Source organism: Prunus persica, chromosome G2, assembly GCF_000346465.2.
Source record: "Prunus persica cultivar Lovell chromosome G2, Prunus_persica_NCBIv2, whole genome shotgun sequence".
In the NCBI taxonomy this organism is placed as follows: domain Eukaryota; kingdom Viridiplantae; phylum Streptophyta; class Magnoliopsida; order Rosales; family Rosaceae; genus Prunus; species Prunus persica.
This window is the reverse complement of record NC_034010.1, coordinates 17,847,821-17,869,949: the sequence shown is the minus strand read 5'-3', so window position 1 is coordinate 17,869,949 and position 22,129 is coordinate 17,847,821. Positions and strand designations below refer to the sequence as shown.

The 22,129-nt window shown below is 37.5% G+C and overlaps 4 protein-coding genes across 7 annotated transcripts; 1 reads left to right on the top strand and 3 right to left on the bottom strand.

The window, feature by feature from the left end:
- On the top strand, window positions 245-2,214 carry LOC18786934 (cyclin-U4-1). Its single transcript, XM_020556349.1, has 2 exons — window positions 245-836; window positions 1,718-2,214. Exons 1-2 carry the CDS (start codon window positions 505-507, stop codon window positions 1,992-1,994), a joined length of 609 nt encoding a protein of 202 aa, XP_020411938.1. The 5' UTR covers window positions 245-504; the 3' UTR covers window positions 1,995-2,214.
- On the bottom strand, window positions 3,562-4,071 carry LOC18785006. The gene has a single exon (XM_007220326.2). It carries the CDS (start codon window positions 4,069-4,071, stop codon window positions 3,562-3,564), a length of 510 nt encoding a protein of 169 aa, XP_007220388.2.
- LOC18786301 (DNA-directed RNA polymerases II and IV subunit 5A) lies at window positions 5,107-9,751 on the bottom strand. 4 transcript variants are annotated; one of them, XM_020557790.1, is made up of 6 exons: window positions 9,711-9,751; window positions 9,539-9,586; window positions 6,636-6,844; window positions 6,383-6,562; window positions 5,719-5,832; window positions 5,107-5,493 (listed from the first exon to the last, which is right to left on the bottom strand). In XM_020557790.1, exons 3-6 carry the CDS (start codon window positions 6,834-6,836, stop codon window positions 5,368-5,370), a joined length of 621 nt encoding a protein of 206 aa, XP_020413379.1. In that variant the 5' UTR covers window positions 6,837-6,844; window positions 9,539-9,586; window positions 9,711-9,751; the 3' UTR covers window positions 5,107-5,367. The 4 variants fall into 4 exon arrangements, with proteins under 4 accessions (XP_020413379.1, XP_020413378.1, XP_020413377.1 ...); XM_020557789.1 differs by lacking the exons at window positions 9,539-9,586; window positions 9,711-9,751 and adding an exon at window positions 7,878-7,991; XM_020557788.1 differs by lacking the exons at window positions 9,539-9,586; window positions 9,711-9,751 and adding an exon at window positions 7,187-7,285.
- LOC18787557 (DNA-directed RNA polymerases II and IV subunit 5A) lies at window positions 7,946-13,009 on the bottom strand. The gene is made up of 7 exons (XM_007219690.2): window positions 12,847-13,009; window positions 12,014-12,222; window positions 11,753-11,932; window positions 10,997-11,110; window positions 9,711-10,703; window positions 9,539-9,586; window positions 7,946-7,997 (listed from the first exon to the last, which is right to left on the bottom strand). Exons 2-5 carry the CDS (start codon window positions 12,212-12,214, stop codon window positions 10,578-10,580), a joined length of 621 nt encoding a protein of 206 aa, XP_007219752.1. The 5' UTR covers window positions 12,215-12,222; window positions 12,847-13,009; the 3' UTR covers window positions 7,946-7,997; window positions 9,539-9,586; window positions 9,711-10,577.

Below are 22,129 nucleotides of genomic sequence, written 5' to 3'. Positions count from 1 at the left end.
ATCCACCATTAATCCATCTTTCTTCCCTCTTAAAAGGTTTGAAATAAAAGGAAAAGAAAATCATTGCCCAAACTCAAAATGCAATCTTTTTAAATTAAAAATGACTCGTGTCACAAACCCAATAAACCAATGAGGATAAGTAAAGTCCTCATTCAAATTGTTGAGGCTATTTTGGTAATAATGAATAACTTCCTTTGTTTTTTTTTATCTGTTTTTGTTTTCTGTTTTATTATAGTTGAAATAAATATAAAAAGAGAGAAAAAAAAATTTGTTTTTAGTTTTTAGTTTTTAGTTTTATACATTTACCTTTCTCTTCTTTGGCCTCTATCATCTCTCATGCTCCCTCCTTTCTTTAACCAAAAAACAAAAAAACAAAAAACAAAAAAATGCTAAGTCACTAATTCCTAACACCAATCTTATATATAGACAACATAAGCACTAAGCACCAGCAAAAAAATTCAAAACACTTGAGAACCAAACCAGAACTTGCTCTCATCATCATCAATGGCAGAGCTAGAGAACCCAATAGTGATGACCAAGATCATCACATTCCTCTCATCTCTGGTTCAAAGGGTGGCTGAATCAAATGACATCAATCCATTCCAAACCCAGAGAATCTCAGTCTTCCATGGCCTAACCAGGCCCACCATATCAATACAGAGCTATTTGGAGAGGATTTTCAAGTATGCCAATTGTAGCCCATCTTGCTTAATTGTTGCATATGTTTATCTGGATCGGTTTTCTCAGAGGCAACCAACTCTGCCCATCAATTCATACAACGTTCACCGGTTGCTGATTACTAGTGTCATGGTGGCTGCAAAGTTCATGGATGACATGTAAGTGTGGTGAAGTTGAATTTTATTAGCTTATGATGAGCATTTGTTTGGAAAATCTCTTTGGATTTGAACTTTTGGTGGTTTTGAGTACTTAGAAATTTTTTGTCAAAGTTATTTATACAAGTTTATGTGGTCATTTTCATTGTGTTCATACAAGTTTTGGAATATTCTGTTTCCTGCATGAATGTGGATGGAGATTGCATATGAATTCACTGGGTTTTTCTTTTCTGAGTCTTACCTTATTAAGCTTGCTGTGTCTCTGAGTTATAGAATTCTCACTGTTTTCTTATCTGGGTTTGCTTCATTTCTTGCTTTGGTATCTTCATCAATTCATAATTTCATACAACTCTGTAATTACTTGGAAAAAGTTGGAGGTATAAAACCTTCTGATTTGGAATGATTCTGAATATATAAAACCTCAGAAAGTTTTAATGGGTGTTAGTTGGATTGGCCTAGGCCTTTGACTTCAAGCTCCTGCAGTACTCGTGTCTGTGAGTTTTACCCTCTCTCCCCCTTCCTAACTTCGATCACAAAAATAAAAACTTTCGCAAAGAACTTCTAACTAAAGTGGTTAAGAGCATTTACCCTTGCACCCGATGTCCTAGTCTCTTCCTACCTGGCTAATTATGTTTTAACTAAAAATCCAACTAATCTCAGCCATGTGCTACCATGGCTTTCCTATATACATGGAGTGGAGAGTCCACCAAGATGCACATGGTGACATAATTTAATATGTTTGATCAAATAACATCATGATGAAATATGGCTCATAGAAAAGTTTCTGTAATGTGAAAGCTATTTTTGTAATGGGATCTATTTGCTGTGGATTTATTGCCAGAATTGACTAATTTCCATTTTCATAAATGTGCTGTAACATTCAGGTACTACAACAATGCTTATTATGCAAAAGTTGGAGGGATCAGCACAATAGAGATGAATTTTCTTGAAGTGGATTTCCTATTTGGTTTGAGCTTCAACTTAAATGTGACCCCTTCAACCTTCACCACCTACTGCTCCTACCTCCAAAGAGAAATGCTCCTCTTGCAGCCTCCTCTAGATTCTGCAGATTCTTCTCTTAGTTTAGGCAAATCACTAAAGCTCCATTTGTGCTTTGATGAGGAGGAAGCCTCCCATCAGCCACAGCAGCTAGCTGTTTGATTAAAGCTTTAAAGGGTTGTTGCCTTAAAGGAAAAAAAAAAAGAAAAAAAAGGTAGTTGTTGAGGTAGTGATTTTTGTACTTTGCCCATATTTTTTGGGCTGGCAATATGAACATTAGATATTTCTGTCCTTTCTTTTTTCCTTTTTTCTTTTTTGGGTTTTGTAATTGAAGTTATTTGGCATGTTATGTACAGATGGGTCTTGAATTTCCAGTCTGAAAGAAAAGCAATGCCTCTAAATGACTTTTTTTTTCATTCCCCAAAGTTAGGAAAAGGAAGGGAGAAAAACTCACATACACACACAGAGTTAGAACTCGAGACCACTTAGAAGCACACCAAAACCTAATTCAATGCAAATAACACTCCATTGTTCCTCTAAATGGCTTGTTTGGTTGATCTTGTTCTTATCCATAAATTTTAGGGTTCTCTTCTTGACTTTTAGGTTGCCACAAGTGAAAAACATAGGTGGCCACTGGCCATGCAAGACAATTTGCTCATACTTGGTCACAATTTCGAGGTATATGAGTGGTGGGTGTGAAAGCTAATTTGGTGACATGGGTAGGACCGGTGAACAAAAGAATAGTTTGTGTCAAGAGAGTACTGTTTTATTTTATTGCAGTCATATTTGGTGTGGACAGTTGTATTGATCTTGAGATGGGAACAAGGAACATGTGCAATCATGGGCCACTGGTTGGGGGAGAGAGAGAGAGAAGTTTAGAAATTAGTACTGAGTTGTAGAATTTGACAGGCTGGCTTAGAAATCGTAAGAAAGTTGTTCATATAATGGTTTTCCAACGCGGTTATATTGTCTGACTGTTAATTTGATCTATATAGTATAAATATTAATGTTTATTTGTCATATCGTTTAACAAGTCCCGATCTCTTGGACCACAGGAGTCCAAAAAATTGTGGTCACCCACCGTTGAATATTAATCCAATGGTTCAAAATGATATATATAAATGCAATATGACATAAATGATTATTACCCGATTCAAGTCAACCGTTGAATTTACATCCAACGGTGGGTGACCATAAATCTCTTGGACTACAGGGGTCCAAAAGATCAGGACATGTTATGTTGTCAAACTATTAATCTGGACGATATTTGAATAAAAATTCATATAGTCTAAACAGAGAACATTCCTTGGCATGTGCAAGAAGAGTGCATAGAAGTTAACATAAAACAAGCATGTCTTGTGGTCATAGTTCTTGTGTAGAAAATGAGAGATGCATAATGCTTGTCCTTGGCCAGCCAGTTGTATAATCACTAGAAAATCATCTTAGAATTTGATAACGCTATAAAATCTGAGCTGGGATACATTGTAATTTGTAACTCCTACCTCCTCTGTCCATTTCAACTACATACGTTAAATCCATGTGGCAACCCAACCCTGCTCATTGACTCAGCTACACACACTGCTAATTGACAACACAATACATTGACCATCCGCCTAAGAAAAAGTACGAAGTTTCTTGTCCACCGCATGTTGTATAACTATATGTTTATCTCTCTCATTCTGTAACTAACGCGATATAAACCAATATGGCTGTACACAACCATTTGTATCTAAAAATGATTCTTAAAATACGACACACATTTCGGTTTATACATCTTGAAAACTTGGACAAAAATCCTTATTATAAAAGGCAGAGCAGCTGCAGTCAATATGTAACGAAACTGGACAGACTCATTTGGGGTCACAGCAAACACTGCAGAACCATAAGTCACGATCATAGACACTGTGGCAACCAAGACCTCCAAATGGAAAGGGAACTTGTGAGTAAGCGATATGATTATAAAGATAGCAGTGGAAAGAGCTAAGGTGTTTGATATCAAGAACACATAGAATGCTGTTTTGTGAGTTGCATAAATGGCTCTCCCTGCAGTGTGGCCATTCTGACTGTCTTGCCAAACACCTCCGGGAGGGTTGACACCGGCTTGGAAGGTCACTGCAGTGATCAGTGCTGCAACTACTAGCAAAACATTGCGTGCATCGCCGGGAGAATCGTTTCCTTCGTCGTATTGGAAACTCTTGAACCAATTCCACTTGTTTGGTGGGTTTGGGGCATTCGCCATTTTTTTTTCTTTCTATGAAGCTAGCTAGCGATGATGTATAAGACTCGGTTTCTAAGGTGTCTATATAAATAGCCTGTGGTGTTGCAAAATGAGTTGCTGCATCAATCACTGGCTTTTAGGTTTCTTTACTCTGGTCAACGTCAATGGAGAAGAAACCAGGGAGAGAAGAGGAAGTTTCTTTTGACTCAGTACATGAAATATGTGGTAGCACCAACAAATAAAAAGCCAAAACATGTACTCGCCCAGTCAAACTATGTATATGTAAAAACCCTCGTCCACGAAATCGCGTTCGGGAGAACATTGAAACGGTATTTCGTGTTTCATTTGAAAAATAAGGTTTGGTGGGACTCAAAAACGGTGAGCAATGTGATATAATAAATGCAACAGAACAAACAGTAAACATCAACGCGTTATGTAATCCAAACCCATTCGTTTAGATTCCAGGATGGTTCAGAGAATTGGACAAGTTTCTGTTTTGTTGAACATTTCAAAGTCAAAATAACAACCGTCTACGAATAACAAAAGCATGGTAGAGAGCTACCTTAATTCATCCATCTTCTCTAACATAAGTAGTGAAGGAATATCTTCATGCCAAGCTGAAGTCGGAAGCAAGTCAATCAATCATTTAATTCTTTTACCTTAGTTCAAATGAGGAAGCATCAAGGAAGAGAAGTAGACGTTTCTTTTACATGGGTATATGAAATTCACGGGAGCAGCTTCAAATTGCCAAAAGGGGGAAAGTAAAAATTGGGTACTTTGACCAAAAAGACAAAAACAATTCGGGTACACGAGACTGCTGCAACACTAGGTTGCACAAGCACACAAAGCCTAATATGACCGTTAATGCATTGTGCTCCCCACTTCCATCAACAGTCAAGATCAGTCTCTATGGGCGTGCCCTGCTGGAAATATGTCTATCGAGCAAGTCAAATCTCAGGAACAAGGGTTAGAATTCCCCGTTTAACAGGAAAACAACTTTCAAAAAAAAAAAATAAATAAGCCCTAAACCCTATGTTAGCCTATGAGTAACAAAAATAAGCCAAAACCCTACTTCATTCATCCATATTCTTAAATTTTTTACAACATTAGCAAGTGTACTTTGAGATGGGAGGTGGTGTGACAACAATATCAGTATGTAGACAACTGGAAATCAGCTCCACACGAGCTAACATCACATGCACTACTGAGGAATGCGCAGAATTGAGTTCAAAACATCAAGTTGACTAAAATCCTAATTGCAGTCTCTTCCTTTTAGAGCTTCTTTTCAGAATCAAGCTGCACTAACAATAAAAATAATTAAATAACGTAGCGGTAGGTGATATATCGTCCTGCAGTCTCACTTGGTCGGATTATCTTCACAACCTGTCCACGCTTAAGCCCATAATATTTTGCAATTGGATCGGTCACCTGAATCCGAGGAAGCTGGACTCCATCCACCCAATATACGCACACCAAAGAAACAATTTAGTGTACAAGTGGATTAAAGCCAGATAAGTACAGACTAAGATATGTTTAGAACACAACCATGAAAAATCTCCAAATACGAGTAAAAAAGTTTGATATTTTGTCATAAAATGAGGTCACGCCATGTCTTATGTAGCATCTAAATTTCTTAAATGCAATATTAACTAACCGTTCAGCACTGACCTGTGTTTCTTTCACAGTATACCTCTCCAGTAAAGTCTTCTTTTCCTCAGTTGTAAGCACCAGATGCTCAGGAACTAGCACATGCTCTTTAATATTCACCAACAATTCTGCCTCCTGAATCAATAGAGTTAATGAAAGAAAACGTTAATATCCACTAACACATTATTCTCATGTTGCAATTGTATTTCTTTCATAGACTAAGGTGGAGACAATGTGACTGGAAAAGAAAACATCTACAAGCCAAGCTGAAGTGAAAGCTGTATTCCCAGAAAAAGTAAATCAAATAATGCAAAGTAGTAAAGTAAATCAAATCATGCAAAGTAGTTATTCAAGACAGACCAAGTTTTAGGCATCTCGGTTAATTAACATTATCCAATCCATCACTCTACTCTAAAGTGTAGGGTAATACCTATACAATTAAGAGCATTTGATCAAATAAATTGTCATTCTTTATCTTTAAAAGGCCCTTGGAATATAAACAAACTAAGCAGGCTACGGTGATAACAGCGATCTTTCAGTGTATAGACTTAAATTTTCTGATACTAAGACATGCCCAAGTAAGAATTCCGATGTTTCTGATAGGTAAGGATTAATAGATTATAGTGATATTCAGGAGATGTCGAGAACACTTCATTTTAACCAAAATTTAAGCAATGAACGTCACCTGAAAAACCTCCAAGTGGAACTTTGAAGATATCTCACTGATACAAGTCTTTGCAAAGGGAGTCAGATTTTGTTGAGTAACCAAGACAGCTCTGAGCACATTCTCCGATTTCATGCGGTTAGTATAAGTCTTCATTGTCTTGACCCCAACCTTTGGTTCTTCAGGAAAAAAGACATAAATCTGAAACACAAGAACCAACAATTAGAGACGGATAACACTACATCCACTGCAATAAAAAGCATCAGGGACACACCTGATCAGAGCTATCACTTCTCTTAGTTTTATTGATAGTAAGGTCTTCCCTTTTCATGTTTTCGCCGTATTTGCTCTTGAACTGTTCTCTTGTCATGTTGATCTCAAAATCTCCAACTAAGTAATTCCGATCTTTCAGCATTTGCATCACTGTCTTTCGAACTCTGTAAAGCCTCGTGATTTCTTCTTCGGGGTAAACCATCTTTGTCACTGATAGAGTACAAAAATTAGCTTGGTAGTTAGGTTTCTTTGGGATTATGAAAATTCAATTTCGCAAATGACTACAAAATCTACAGTTACACATGTAGCTACCAAAAGCTGCTTTCCCATGCAATTGAAAACGAGATTGATTATCGAATCACAGCCAAGCAACAACGAAATCAACTTAAACCAAAACAAAATTCAACAATTCCATTAACTTTTCTACACAAAAAGAAAAGACCTTTGCTCTAGAAACCTTAGAAACGAGGACACTAGAGATGAATCAAGATGATTAGGGCAATTGATAAAGTAAACAAGAAAGAGTATCAAACAGTGTTTTCAAAGGCATGCCTAAGCGCGTGTCTGAGCGGGCGTCAGAGCAAGGCGGAAGAAAATCTCCTGAAGCGTTAATCTATTTAGCAGGTTGCAGGTTTAGCTCCGGAAGAAAAACTGCTTTTACATACAACTGAAAATGAGATATTGGTTATTTCAATTTAATCACATCCAAACAACAGCATGATCAAATTTCAACAGTTCCATTATTCTTTCCTCAGTAAACAAGGCACAAGGTACTAAGGCATATATTGGTTAACTTGGAAAATTTGTGCTACGTTCTTGTACTCGAAATCATTTACCATGATCATACTCAGAAAGCAAGATTTCCAAATCACAAAAAACCACAAACACATTCAAAGTACTTTTCCATTTGGAGAAGACTTTGTTTTGGAGAAATTGTAACTTGTAGCTTCTCTAAAAAGCTGAAATCCATACAAAAGTAGCAAGGAAAAGGACCATACATAGCCCATCTTAATTTTACCACTAGGCCCCAATCCAAGACACATATACCAAATCAACTTCCCAAAACACAAACTTGCCATTGGATCATTGAAACCCAGAATTATTAAACTAAAAAAATGATCTGTTCCTATCAGTAAATAACCCAACAAAAATGTGAGCACCTCCCACAAAAATTCGAACATTTTGCTTCGGAAAGCATAAAATCGACACCATAAATCCACAATCAAAAAAGGAAGAGGAATACCTTTTTGGCCGAGACCTGGTGCAGCAGATGCAGTCGAGAAGAAGGTGAGTTAGGGTTCTTCTTTCTTCTTTCTGCTTCCTTCTGCTGCCGCCAAAACTTTTACAGTGGAAAACCTAGCCTCTGTCTTGAAGAGAGGCCAGTGTGATTAAATCAAGTTTGAAATTTACATTTTGACCCCCAACTTTTGTATAAACTTTTGAAATTACCACAAAAGTTCAGATATTTTCAAAATAAGCCCACGCCATATCTTGACTGTATTTAGAACTTATTCTTCGTGTGTATGTATTGTGGGACGTATTGGAGTGGTATCAGGTGGTCAACAACACATAAGGAATGTTAATCATACTTCGTTTGCCACCCGTATCTGATGGTCAACAAATCAGGAAAATTAATGATACTTCGTTGCAGATACAACACGTATTGCGTGTACCTCATGTGTGTGTATATATATATATATATATGACTGTTTCTTATTGAGGGATTTCTCAAATAATTTTATTTGAGGGACGCCTTTAACGACGCCGTTTTGGATTAGGGCAATGAAAAAAAAAGAGATAAAGCCTTATATACTATGGATAGAAACCCATTGCCAAAGTACAATTAATAATTTAATATAAAGAGATTCACTCCGTTTAAATTGAATTGAAGAAGCCAACAGACCCAAATTGCAAACTGTTTTTTTTTTTTTCCTTTTGGTTTTTTATTTCTATTTTTTAATAATATGTTTTTTTTATAATTATTATTTTTTTGATGTGCCTCTCTCTATAATTTTTTTAATTATAAATTTATGAAACAGTACTAGTAATCTTCATTCGAATATTGCCAATTATCTGAAAAATTATTGGGTCTGCCACTGTCTACAAGGGTGTCTCTAAATAAGCTTATTTAAAGGATCTCTCAACCGAAACTCAGCATATATATATATATATATACCCTAAACACTAAATCCATACAAACTACTTTTCCATTCCAAAGGAAGTTGGAAAAGACTTGTTTGGAGAGGAGCTACAACTTGTAGCTTCTCTAGAATGCTAAAATTCGTACCAAAGGAGAAGAAGCATGCATATCCCATCTTTACCACTAGAAAATCTCTCTGTTAACAACAAAAACCCTAATCAAGTCAAGACACAGCCATTGAATATAGCCATTATTGTTACTAAAAAAAATTAGGAAAATGTTTGTTACGTTGCCCCTATCCCCATGTTTAAAAGTCCAAAAGAAAAGATTCCGCACCTCCACGGTTAGACTTAGTTTGTACTTTTATTTTTTCATCAATAATTATCATCATCTCTTGTAAAAACAAAAATCCAAAGGAAGAGGAGAGGAATTGGGCTGAATGTGTGGACACTAGTGGGGCTAGAACCTCCATTTATGCAGCTGAACCATGAAATTACTCTTTTGGAATGGTCGAGACTGTTCTCTCAACCTAATTTTGAAGGGACAAACTGTATGGTCCATGATGTTGTTTGTAATTTCAAAACCAAATTATCTCCACAAAAATTTGGGAATTTTTTTTCTTTTTTCCAATGCTAGTGTTGACTTTATTGTAAAAAATACATCTAAAGTAAAGCCATGTGGAGCTGATGATTTAAAAATATATAATTCTAATTCTCCCATTCCTTTTAAGCCACACACAGAGATTGAGACAGAAATATTTATACCTTCAATTTTGCCTATTAATCCAAACCCACAGAGACTAAGCACAACAACTGCAAAATTAAGAAAAAATTGCGTTAATTTCAACAGAATACCAAAATTTCGAAACCTTAATAATCTACTAAATTAGGGAAAATGAAAACAACTAAGAATCCAAACCAAATACATACAAATTACCTTAGAATGAACCAGAGCCCTCCAAAATTTACAAGGATTCGCTCCAAAAACCAATGATATTGGATTGATGTTTGGTTAGGTTTGGAGAAAGAGAATGAGTCTCGCGTCTCTAAGAGACTTAAAGATGTGACTAAGAGAGAGAGAGAGAGAGAGAGAGAGAGAGAGAGAGAGAGAGAGAGATGAGTTGAGAGAGAGACAGAGAGAGCGCGCGATAGAGATGGCGGCCGATGAGGTAGGGTTAGTCTCAGATCGGGAGAGAAATAGTGTAGGGTTTCGTGAGTGAGTGAGAGATAGATACAGAGTGAGTCTGAGAGGGTTAGTGAAAAAATAATAAATTAAAATTTGAGAGAGGTTCTGATATAGTGCAAGCAAACCCACCCAAAGTTCTTATTTAAGCCAATGAGACAACGCCATGTGTCAAATGTTTATATAATTAAATAATGGTCGGTTCGGGTCAGGTCCAACGGTTTAAAAATTTTTAAACCCGAAGCCTGAACCGAAGTCAACGGTTCGGTTCAGGTCCAGCGTTGACTTTTTCGGTTTGGTTAAAAAAATCTTATTTTTCGGTTTGGTTTGGTTTGGTTCGGTCGGTTTGATCGGTTTATCGGTTTTTATGCCCACCCCTAGTAAAAATACTGGACTTAATATTGGCTTGGAAGAATGCTAATATAATAGCTGAAGATAAAGTCAACACCAAGTCCAGTATAATAGCTAGTGTTGACTCTATTGTAAAAATACTTATAACAGTTGCCTAAGATGCTAAATGCAAAGACTGCTTCACTTGTGAGCTCTCTCTCATCCAGCCACAAGTATTTATAAACAGAGCACTAGCAGGTCAGGTGTCAACTAACAATGAAAGTAAGTGCATTACACAACATAACGGTAGGTGATGTATCGTCCTGCAGTCTCACTTGGCCGGATTATCTTCATAACTTGTCCACGCTTAAGCCCGTAATATTTTGCAACTGGATCGGTCAACTGAATACGAGGAAGCTGAACTCCATTGACCCCGAAATATATACAAGAAACAATTAGTATCCCAATCGGTTTGGTTTGCCACTGTAAACTAAGATGTGTTTGAAACATACATACATACATGAAACATCACAATCTTGAGAGGGGACAAAAAGAAATAGTTCGTTAAAAGAACAATAAAATCACTCAATTTAATAGATTGTGGCACATTTTAGTGTGTAAGCATCTAGATATGGGTCAGGTCATGGCATGTGTTACATAGCATCCTAATAAATCTCTTCAATGCAAGGTTAACATTGTTTAGCACTCACCTGTGTCTCTTTCACAGTATACCTCTCCAGTAAGGTCTTCTTTTCCTCATTTGTAAGCAGCTGATGCTCAGGAACTAGAACATGTTCTGTAACATTCACCATCAACTCTGGCTCCTAAACCGATGGAGTTAACAGGAAGAAAAAAAAACATTAATATCCTTTAAATTTGTGAACAATGCATGCTGCAATTATTGTCCTCCTCACAAAGGTGATGCTAGTACGTATACATATACACGGACAAGAAGAAACAACCATGACCTTCAACCCAAGTTGAAGATGTCCCGGAAATAAGTAAAGCAAACACTGCAATGAAAACCCTCAAGACAGACCTAGTTTTAGGCAACATAGTGGAACCTCAAGACAGACCTGGATTCAATTTGTTGGAATTGCCAATTGGCCTCTCAAAACTAACATTTATCAGATAACCCCATGCATCCAATCTGTCACAATAAATTATAGGCAATATCAATTTGTCATATTTTACTAATACTATTGAGTGCATTTGATGATATACATTTTCCTTTTAAGAGGCCCTTGGAATGGAAACCAACTAAGTAGGTTGCAACAGTGATGTGTATGTAGAAAGAAACTGAGGTAAATCATCATGTTTCTGATACAAAGGCTTTCCCAACCAAGAAAGCTGATGTTTCTGTACCTTTCATTTCCATAGATCCTTCAATAGATTATGGTGACATTCTCAAGATCTCAGAAACACAATTTCATCAATCTAACAACAGTTTAAGCAATAAACTTCACCTGAAAAACCTCCATGTGGAATTTTGAAGATATTTCGCTTATACAGGTCCTTGCCATGGGAGTCATATTTTGTTGAGTAACCAAGATTGCTCTGGCTACATTGTCCGATTTCATGCGGTTGGTGTAAGTTTTTATGGTCTTGACCCCAACCTTTGGCTCTTCAGGAAAGAATACGTAAAGCTGATACAAAAGAACAAACAATTAAAGACCGAATGACTCTACAGGCTACATCTACTGCAATAAAAGGCAGCATTGAAACACCTGATCAGTGCTGTCATTTCTCTTTGTCTTATTGATAGTAAGGTCTTCCCTTTTCATGTTTTCTCCATATTTGGCCTTGAACTGTTCTCTTGTCATGTTGATCTCAAAATCTCCAACTAAGTATTTCCGATCTCTCAGCATTTGCATCACGGTTCTTCGAACTCTGTAAAGCCTTGTGATCTCTTCTTCTGGTAAAACCATCTTTCTCACTTAGAGATTAAAAAACCCAGCTTGTTAGTATGGTATCTTATTACTACAAATTGTACGTATATACAAATACGTAGCTTCCAAAAACTGCTTTTACATACAACTGAAAATGAGATATTGGTTATTTCAATTTAATCACATCCAAACAACAGCATGATCAAATTTCAACAGTTCCATTATTCTTTCCCCGGTAAACAAGGCACAAGGTACTAAGGCATATATTGGTTAACTTGGAAAATCTGTGCTCTGTTCTTGTACTCGAAATCATTTACCATGATCATACTCAGAAAGCAAGATTTCCAAATCACAAAAAACCACAAACACATCCAAAGCACATTTCGATTTGGAAAAGACTTTGTTTTGGAGAAATTGTAACTTGTAGCTTCTCTAAAAAGCTGAAATCCATACAAAAGTAGCAAGGAAAAGGACCATACAGAGCCCATCTTAATTTACCACTAGGCCCCAATCCAAGACACATATACCAAATCAACTTCCCAAAACACAAACTTGCCATTGGATGATTGAAACCCAGAATTATTAAACTCAAAAATGATCTGTTCCTATCAGTAAATAACCCAACAAAAATGGACACCATAAATCCACAATCAAAAAAGGAAGAGGAATACCTTTTTGGCCCTTTGCAGCAGATCAAGCCTCCGAGTTCGAGATTGGATGGGAAGTGCTGAAGCGGGGTTATGATCTTGCCAAATACGCAGAAGCATGCAAAGCATGAGCTGCTGCCACCTGGAGATTATGGCAACTTACGTGTACAGCTAATGATGGCAAGGCCTGCAAGCCTGTTAAGTTTCCTTTTACATTTTCTTTCCTATCTAAAAATGAATTTTTGGCCAATTAATAGGTTCAAAACATTTGACTAGAAAATTATGAATTGGCTATTGAAAATGAATATATTTTAACATCTATTTTAATCTATTTTTTCTCGAGTAGAAATAATATAAATTGGTTTCCAAATTGTTTGATAACGTACTTTATTTTTAACGCGATTTTTGTGTTTTACAAAATTAATGAACACGGTACTTCAAGAAAATACTAATATTTTAATAATTCAATTGAATGGTCAAATGATATTGAATTCAAGTGATTTTTTGTAGAGATGATCTTTGAATGAGTATCTACAAAGTAGACGTTTGGATTAGTGAAATACAACGCAGAATGAGCCCTACAAAAATATCCCTCAATGAAAACTCTCCACTCCGCGTTGTATTTCATTACTGAAATCTTACAACTACACATGAAACTTTGATACCAAAAGGGCCCTTGTTAATGGTATTGTTAGAGGTATGTTTAGTGGTAACATCACTTTAACACGTGGTTCTGGAGGTTCTGTTCCAAAACCACCTCTCTTCTCAACTGCTTCTCTTTCCACTTCCACACTTGGCTCATGATCAACAGATAGTTGTTTAGCCACTCCATTATTCTTGCAACAGAAAACAGCTCGAGCATCCCCAACATTTGCTAACACCTGTCCATGGTTGTCAATTAATATTGCAGCAACTGCAGTTGAACCATCTACTAACCGTCATCATTATCACCGTACGTTCCCCATACCATGGCGTTGGTATAATTCTTTACTTTCAGGTAAATATAAATAGAGTTAAAACTATTATTTCCTAATTAATTTTTAATTAGAGAAAAAATTTCAGTGCATTTTGTACTATTGTTTAGCTAAAGAAATAAATTAGTTCGAAATTAATTGATATGCATTCAAATTCATTTAATTAATAGTCAAGCGAGTGATCTTCGAGGGAAATTATTGTAATTAATTAATATGACAATTAAAAAAGTTTCAAGTGACTTTTGGTTCTAAACTTTAGTTATACTTGTCTTTTCTAATTTTTTTTTTTTTTATATATACAAAGTTATAGTTGTCTTAAATGCTCATTGTAGTGATCAAGGTCTAAAATATCGATAGTTTTGGAAATATCGGTAATTCAAAAACACAGATATTTCGATAGAAATATTGGGATATTATTGATATCAATAAAAAATTGAATAAAAACCATGAAAATTGTAAGAAAAACTTGGAAACTTTTTTTGAAACTTTGGAAGATGTTTATTTAGTCAATTATTTATTACTTTATCACAAAAAATTAGAAGGAAATGCATTGTATGATGGATTTCACTTATTTAAGTTGATTATATAGCGAGCTGACAAACACTGTGAGTATAGAAAATACGTAGTAATTAATGAAAGAAGATTAAACACACCATAATTATTTATTTATAATGATTTACTACAATATTTTACACTTTATACATTGCATGGTAAGATACATAAATGACTTAATACCACATAGAGTTCCTATAAGGTTCAAATTTGAGTTATTTACACTAACACCTTATGAGGTTTTGGCTTTTTCACAAAACTCCTTGAGGTTTTAGAAATTATAATAACACCCCTTGAGCTTTTAAATTGTTGTCACAAAACTCATTTTCATTTATTTTTCATCCAAAGATTAATGATTTTATACAAAAAAAATTCTCCAAATGACAAAGTTGGCCTTTGAGATTAGATTGCATATACTTCATTGAGATTAATTTTGTCATTTGCATAAGTTGAAAATTGATTTTCGAACAAATCTACTTAGAGGGGGTTTTGTGAAAACAAACTGAAACCTCAGGGGGTGTTCGTGTAATTTTTTAGACCTGAGGGGGTTTTGTGAAAACACAAGAAACCTCAGGGGGTGTTAGTGTAAATAACTCTTCAAATTTTTCATTGTCTTCATCATCTCGATATTATCGATATTATAGCGATATTTTGTTGCTAAATATTGCTGAAGTGTGAGAGAAATTATCAATATCGATATTTTCCTATATTGTCGTCGATATTATCGATATTTATATAATATATGTATGAATACGTTTCAAAATATCCTTGACTCGAAAGAACAATAATATCATCAATATTTTGTCGATATTATCGATATTTTAGACTATGATAGTGATCATATAGTAACGCTAGGGCACCACTCATATCCTATGTAGCATGAACACTCCATCCAGCTAAAGTGTCGGAGTGTCTAAAACATGGACACGCCTCGGACACGGATTAGACATGAGTCAAAGGTCAAGACACAATCAAGACATGTTTTGGACACGGATCGGTCAAGACACTTTTGGAAATGATCAACTGAAGTCATGACACGGCATGAACCATTTTGGAAATTTTAAAACAAAAACTGGGTTACAACATAATTATTGAAACAATTGTGGGCATATTTGAAATAGTTTTAAAAAGTGGGCTTTTCTTCCCTCCCAGCCAGTCGCATCTTTCATGAAAAACACTCATCTTTCCTTCTCTCCCTCTCCACATATTTTTTCTTCTTATCTTATTTTAAATTACTTGAAGTTGAAACATCAATAAATACTTACGAACTGATTTATTTTTATTTATTTATCAGTTTTATTAGATTTTTGGCATCAATTTTTTGTTTAAATATTTTTTTTTCTTTGTTCGTTTGTAGCTGATATTTTTGGTTGACTAAAGATATTGATTATAATTCGGTCGTGAGAGAAGCATATTTTTGAGCGGGTAATTCATTCACTTTGTTTCTTGTTTTTTTAATGCTAAACCGATTCTTATTTTATGAGGTGGGAAATCGTTTTATGTGTGAATAAATATGTGTATAGTGCTTTATTTTGTTTAGGGAAAGATGAGTAATGCTAATTCAAATAAGGCCTCCTCTCATGCTCAATCATATTTTGTGGTGCATTAATTATTATGTATAAATGATGAATATGAGTACTTTGTTTTTTTTTTTTTATTGTATTATGACATTGAAATATTGAGTATGAATTAGTTTTCAATATAAGTATGTACTATTATAATTTTTTTACGATTTATTATTATTTAATTGTCGTGTCATAGTTGTGTCCGTGTCTTAGTTTTTTGAGATTTTTCATGTCGCCGTGTTGCTTTATCGTGTCTTTGTGTCCGTGTCAGTGCAACATAGCTCCTATCCCCAACCTGCCATCTTTCCCACCTTCCATCTTTCTTTGTTTCTTTTTCTTTTAGGTTGTTCATGTTTTCTCTCAAGTCAAATGTGAAATATTTCAACCGATTGAATTCTTTTAATTTTTTAAAGTGTTTTTGTAATGACCCAAAACTAAAATTCATATTTAATTAGTAATTTATTATGAGGAAAGACAATTTTGTCCTTGGAATAATTTATTAGCGAAAAGTTGACTTATTGACCGAAAAGTTGACTTTTTGACCGAAAAGTTGACTTTTTGACTGAAAAGGAATTTGACAATTCCGCATACACCGTTGCGTAGAGCACGACGAGACGAGTTCGTAGACACGAAGTGAGCTCGAATCGGAGCTTTAACGAAGAAAGTACGATTAAAATATCATGAGGGGCAAAATGATAAATTGAAAAATTAGATTTAAACCTCACTTCTCTCTCTTCTCCCTCAGTTTCTCTCTCTCTCTCTCTCTCTCTCTCTCTCTCTCTCTCTCTCTCTCTCCCTCTCCCGCTGTCTTCCTCCAGCCGTCACCTTCCAAGCACCATAACTCCCGCCACCGACCACTTCTGCCCCTGCCGTCGGTGCCAACAGAACCAGCTCGATTCCGTCTTCAAGCCCCGACCACTCTCCGCTGCCAGCCGTTGTTGTTGTCGCCAGATTCCGTCCAAAAACGAGCCGGTTTTGCATAGTTTTGCAACCGTTCGTTCTCCTTCAATTCTCCTCCAAATTTGTCGAGTAAGGTATGGATTTCTACCTATTTTCCATGCTCTAGTTGATGGTTGGGTAGGTTTGCATCGATTTTGACCGTAGCTAGCTCAGTTTGCAAATTGGAATTCGGTCAATTTTCGGCCTCCTTGTTCGGCCACTTCCGGTCAGTTTTTGGGGTAAGTCCAAGAACAAAAGTGGTTCCAAATATGGTGTTATACCTAGGGTAGGAGTTTGGAGCCTTGGTTTTGAGATTTTCAGGTGATGCTTAATCGCTTTGGACACCCATCGCTGCCGGCGCGTGGGCGAGTGTAGTGCAGTGGCACTGTGTCTTGATGCGATCCTTAGGTTGTCACGAGCGCGTAGGAATTCGCGGATCTCAATTTGGATACCGTTTGAGCCTCGAACGGATTTTCCATATTATGTGATTATATGGTTCAATACTGTTGAGCCGTTGGATCGTAATCAATTTTAGATATGTTACTCTAGATCATTTCAGAATCGTGTAGGATTCGATGGATTGTGAATCGGAGTCCCGGATACTCCGAAATCGCGAACCCTAGAGCTATGGTTTAGGAATTATGCGATTACACGATTGTGATCAATCCGACCGTCTGATTGATACCAATACCCTCGTGTAACACCCCAACCCAAAATTTGCCCAAATTTAAACCTTATTTAATTATTTAATTATTTAAGGGTATTTTAGTCATATTTTTAAACGGAGAGAGTTTGGGAACGTGACTTATATTTTTGGATAGGTCGTACTGAGACGAGTTCATAGACACGTAGTGGGCTCGAATCGGAGTTGTAACGAGAGAGATATGGTCAAAAGAAACCCAGTGGCACAATCTTAAATATTTCGAAATGAGATTTTTTTATAAAAACTCAGATTTCTCTCTCTCTCTCTCTCTCTCTCTCTCTCTCTCTCTCCTGTCGGCTCTCTCTCTTTCCCTCCTCGTATCTCCGACCACCGACCACGGCTGTGGGCGGGGCCGGTACCAAAACGACTGGGACGACGTCCCCTTCCTTCCCCGACCGTTCCCCACCGGCGACGCGGCCTGTGCTGGCCGGAAAATGCAGAAAATCGCCGGGAAGTCGTCGAAACTTCAACGCCGTCGATCTCCCTCCTCCGGCCACCATTTTCGTCGACCCAGGTATGGATCTTGAACCTCTCGAGCTGTTCTAGCTGCCTGTTGGTTGGGTTTTGATCGATTCGATCTCTAGATCACTCGATTTTCGAATTGAAAATCGGCCGAAACTTCGGCCGCCGTGATCGGCCATTTTCGGCCACTTTTTGGGGTAGGTCCAAGAACAAAAGTGGCTCCAAATAGGGTTTTATACCTAGGGTAGGAGTTTGGAGCCGTGGTTTTGTGATTTTCCGGCGAAGCGTTATCGCTTTGGGCACCCACGCGCTGCCGGCGCGTGCGGCGGCGCGTGGGCACTATAGAAAATTTGCACTGTGTTCCGATGAGATCCTTAGGTTGTCACGAGTGCGTAGAATTTTGCGGATCTCAATTCGGACGTCGTTTGACTATCGAATGGATAATCGCATATTATGCGTTATCCGGATTCGATAGGTTGGGACCGTCGGATGGTCCCAAATTTAATATATGTTAATCTAGGTATTTCTAGGATCGTGTAGGAATTCACGGATCGTGAATCGGAGCCCCGGATGTTCCGAATAATAATTTAAAGTTTATATTTTATATTAACCGTCAGATCATGCGATCGTGAGAAATCCGACTGTCTGATCTGAACCCAACTCGCAGGACAAGTGTCCTATACCTGGTAGAACCCATAGAGAGTCTCGGATCGAAAATTGGCGGTCGTGGGTTCTGCAAGTCCGTTTGACCAGAGTTAGAGTAGTTTGACCCTTGGTTGACCGTGAATCTCCCGGAATAATCTCACCCTTCCGGGGGGGATTATCGGGAGCTAGACTATTGTGGATGGTTACACAATATAAGAATTAATTTATATAAATATAATTATATGTGGTTGTACAAGGGTACAACAGAGTCTAGAATGTCAGTTTGGAGTGCTATACGCACTACCGTAGGTACCTCCTCGGACGTTGGATTCACTACAAGTACCACCAAGTGAAAGTTAGGTCCCGCTTGGCGTAGGTTATCCGGCGTTGGGACAGACCCCATACGTGGCGTTGGTTGTACCGGCGTATGGGGAGCTATGTAATATGATGTTCAGGTCTCACGTGGCGTAGGTTATCCGGCGTTGAGACAGACCCCATACGTGGCGTTGGTTGTACCGGCGTATGGGGAGCTATGTAATAATGTGTTGAGGTCGCACGTGGCGTAGGTTATCCGGCGTGTTGATAGACCCCATACGTGGCGTTGGTTGTACCGGTGTATGGGGAGATTTGTGATATGATGTTGAGGTCCCGCGTGGCGTAGGTTATCCGGCGTTGGGACAGACCCCATACGTGGCATTGGTTGTACCGGCGTATGGGGAGTTATGTGATAGTATGGCATGGTCGCACGTGGCGTAGGTTATCCGGCGTGTTAACAGGCCTCATACGTGGCGTTGGTTGTACCGGCGTGTGGGGAGATTATATGAAATCCAGAGAAATGAAATAAGGTATCGCCCAAGTGTGGAATTGGGTTTTAGGGAAGAACTACATGTGGCTTGATCCCTCAAGGAGGGTACATAGGCAGCCTAAGGTTATTAGGTGCAGCCGCAGACTAAATGTTAGACACGTTGTTTTAGAGAGATTGATTCGGACCTTGTGGTTGGTCCTGAAATTTAGGTGAAAATGTGATTGTGTTAGGAGGCTAAAACCTCATATATTGAAATGTGAAGGGTTAAGTGATGCATGTTGAAATTTAATAGTCATAAGTTATATTTGAATTTAGTGTTTGCCTTGTTTAAGACATGAATTGTTTTATTAGCGTGTTTGGTAGTTTGTTGAGAATTATTGGAAGGCCGAAGACCATTTATGTGAATTTGCATGAGATTATATTGTGCATGCTGCCCGTTGGTGATATTAAATGCGTTTTTATGCAGGTTGAAATTTTGAGAAATGTCCAAATTATAGGGGAGACTCTGCCGAAATTTCGGCAGGAAGTCTCGGTTTTTAGTGAGTGGGCCTGACATCGGGGTGATGTCAGGAATTCCAAAGGGTTCGTCTCGAATTTTGAGAAAATTCGGGGCGGGTCCTTTCACCTCGACACATGTGTCCTAGATGTATTGGACCTTCTAGCGGCATCCGGATCATATTTTGAGGTCATGGACCCGTGGGGTCCCGGATTGACTTTTTGGACTTTACACTTTTTGAGTCTCAAGATACCGCTAAACTATCCCACGTGGAAGGAAAGCTGTTATGGGCATAGGGATCACTTTAAATTGCGCACGTACTTTTAGGAGCCGGGATAGGGTTTTTAATTTAATACTATATTGTATTAATAGAATATTATGGTCATTGAATCAGGCACCCGGGCACCAGTTGACCCGCAGGAGGGACCTTCAAGAGGTCCAGCGAGCTCGGACTATCAGTGAGTGGACTCTTTGATTTAATAAATGAATTTAAGCAGTTGAGTTTCAGTTATAAGCTGTTTTATGCTGTTAAATATTTTATGTTGCATGCTGCCGAGTGAAATTTCCTTTAAAGAATATAGGAAAAGATATTCTAGTTAATTATCAGATAAATGACAGCAGAATTTTAAAGGTTACAGAAAGTTAATGATTTAACAGTTTTGCTTCAGAAACTTTATATTTTCTTAAACCACCTTGTATCCAGATATTAACTGTTGCCTTCGGATTATATTTGTTGCCTTCGGTTTAGTCAGCATGCTTGACAGTTGCCCCACGAGTTCCTTGGTACTCGAACTCGTGTGGAGCGAGTAATGCGGATAAAGGTGGACTACGATTCCCTGAATCCTGCGAGTTGCGGCTCGGACTGACTTCGTGTCGCTGAGACCTGCGAGTATGTGTCACCCATGGTGATGCAAAGAATTGACGAATATAAGGATTTGACGGAAATAGGGGTACACCTAGGTAATAGTTTTCAACTGTTTTCAAATGTATAGTTATATACATGCATCTATTTCAGAAATAAAGAAACTAAGCTAGTTTGTATAACTGTTTTACAGTGGGGTTAGTATGTTCATATGTTATTTTCTAAACTTTGTTTTTTGGGTCCACTCAACCTTTTTGTTGTTTTGCGCCCCCAGGCAGTAGACGTGCACAGGAATCCAGCACCGGGCCACTTCCTATCTTCCGCGCCTTTCTTTGATGTAGAATTTTGTTTTGTAAAAGGATTCACTCCTTTGTAAATTCTTAGTAGTCGCTCTGATGTTTTGCCCTAGATTGACACTTGAACTGTTGGAATGTATATATACGTATGCTGGCAGTTGGTTGTATATATATGTATACTTGTTGGCAGGTGAAAATGTTTTGGTATTGAGCCAGTTACAAGGGAAACTATGCCTGTTTTTCGGTAGAAGTCAACCTTGTTATTTTATCGTATTTTGTATAGAAGGGCAAATAGGTCATTTGTGCCCGACATTCGCCAGGTGTCAGACACGCACAGGGTCTGACTCGGATTCCAAAGCGGAATTTGGATCGGGTCCTGTCAGTTTTTACTTAAATTAATTGTATAAATAATTTGAATTTTTTATTAACTTTACAAAAAATATTTTAAATTTATGTAACCTGAATGAGAATAGTAGAGCCAATTTTATTTAAATAAAGGCAATATTATAAACTACTCTAAATTAATTTAATTTATCTGAAGAAACACACAAACTTAAGTGCAAGAACTTCAACTCATTACTCTTTAACCAACATGCCTAATTCATGTTTGAAAAATTCCACTTTGAATGTAAAACAAAAAAACAAAACAAAAAAGGTAAGCCTTTGTTTAAAAAATAAATAAAAAAATCTGAAACCCTATTATTGCATCACATCTGAGAACCCATGTGATATAATTAACTGACCTTCCATTTTTTGAAACACCACCAAAGTCACACAAACTCCTCTCACATCCCCCATTCCCTCATCAATTGCTACAAAACAAAACCTGCCCCTATTGGTGCAATTAGTTAGTACCACCACCACCTCTTGTCCCCCAACCCCCACCTCCCTCTCTCCCACGCTCTCTCCCCCTCCTCAACCCCTCACAACCTACAAAAGCTACCCACAAAACAATACCTAAAAAAAAAAAAAAAACCCAAACCACCCCCTAACCGCTAACCCAAGCCC

Excerpts from the sequence above, each read along its gene's own strand:
- LOC18786301 (XM_020557790.1), bottom strand. The coding sequence starts at position 6,836 with ATGGTTTACCCCGAAGAAGAAATCACGAGGCTTTACAGAGTTCGAAAG. Across the intron at positions 5,833-6,382 it reads TCCACTTGGAGGTTTTTCAG|GAGGCAGAATTGTTGGTGAA; the intron begins GTGACGTTCATT and ends CTATTGATTCAG. Across the intron at positions 5,494-5,718 it reads ATACTGTGAAAGAAACACAG|CTTCCTCGGATTCAGGTGAC; the intron begins GTCAGTGCTGAA and ends GATGGAGTCCAG.
- LOC18786934 (XM_020556349.1), top strand. The coding sequence starts at position 505 with ATGGCAGAGCTAGAGAACCCAATAGTGATGACCAAGATCATCACATTC. Across the intron at positions 837-1,717 it reads GCAAAGTTCATGGATGACAT|GTACTACAACAATGCTTATT; the intron begins GTAAGTGTGGTG and ends TGTAACATTCAG.
- LOC18787557 (XM_007219690.2), bottom strand. The coding sequence starts at position 12,214 with ATGGTTTTACCAGAAGAAGAGATCACAAGGCTTTACAGAGTTCGAAGA. Across the intron at positions 11,111-11,752 it reads TCCACATGGAGGTTTTTCAG|GAGCCAGAGTTGATGGTGAA; the intron begins GTGAAGTTTATT and ends CCATCGGTTTAG. Across the intron at positions 10,704-10,996 it reads ATACTGTGAAAGAGACACAG|CTTCCTCGTATTCAGTTGAC; the intron begins GTGAGTGCTAAA and ends AATGGAGTTCAG.
- LOC18785006 (XM_007220326.2), bottom strand. The coding sequence starts at position 4,071 with ATGGCGAATGCCCCAAACCCACCAAACAAGTGGAATTGGTTCAAGAGT.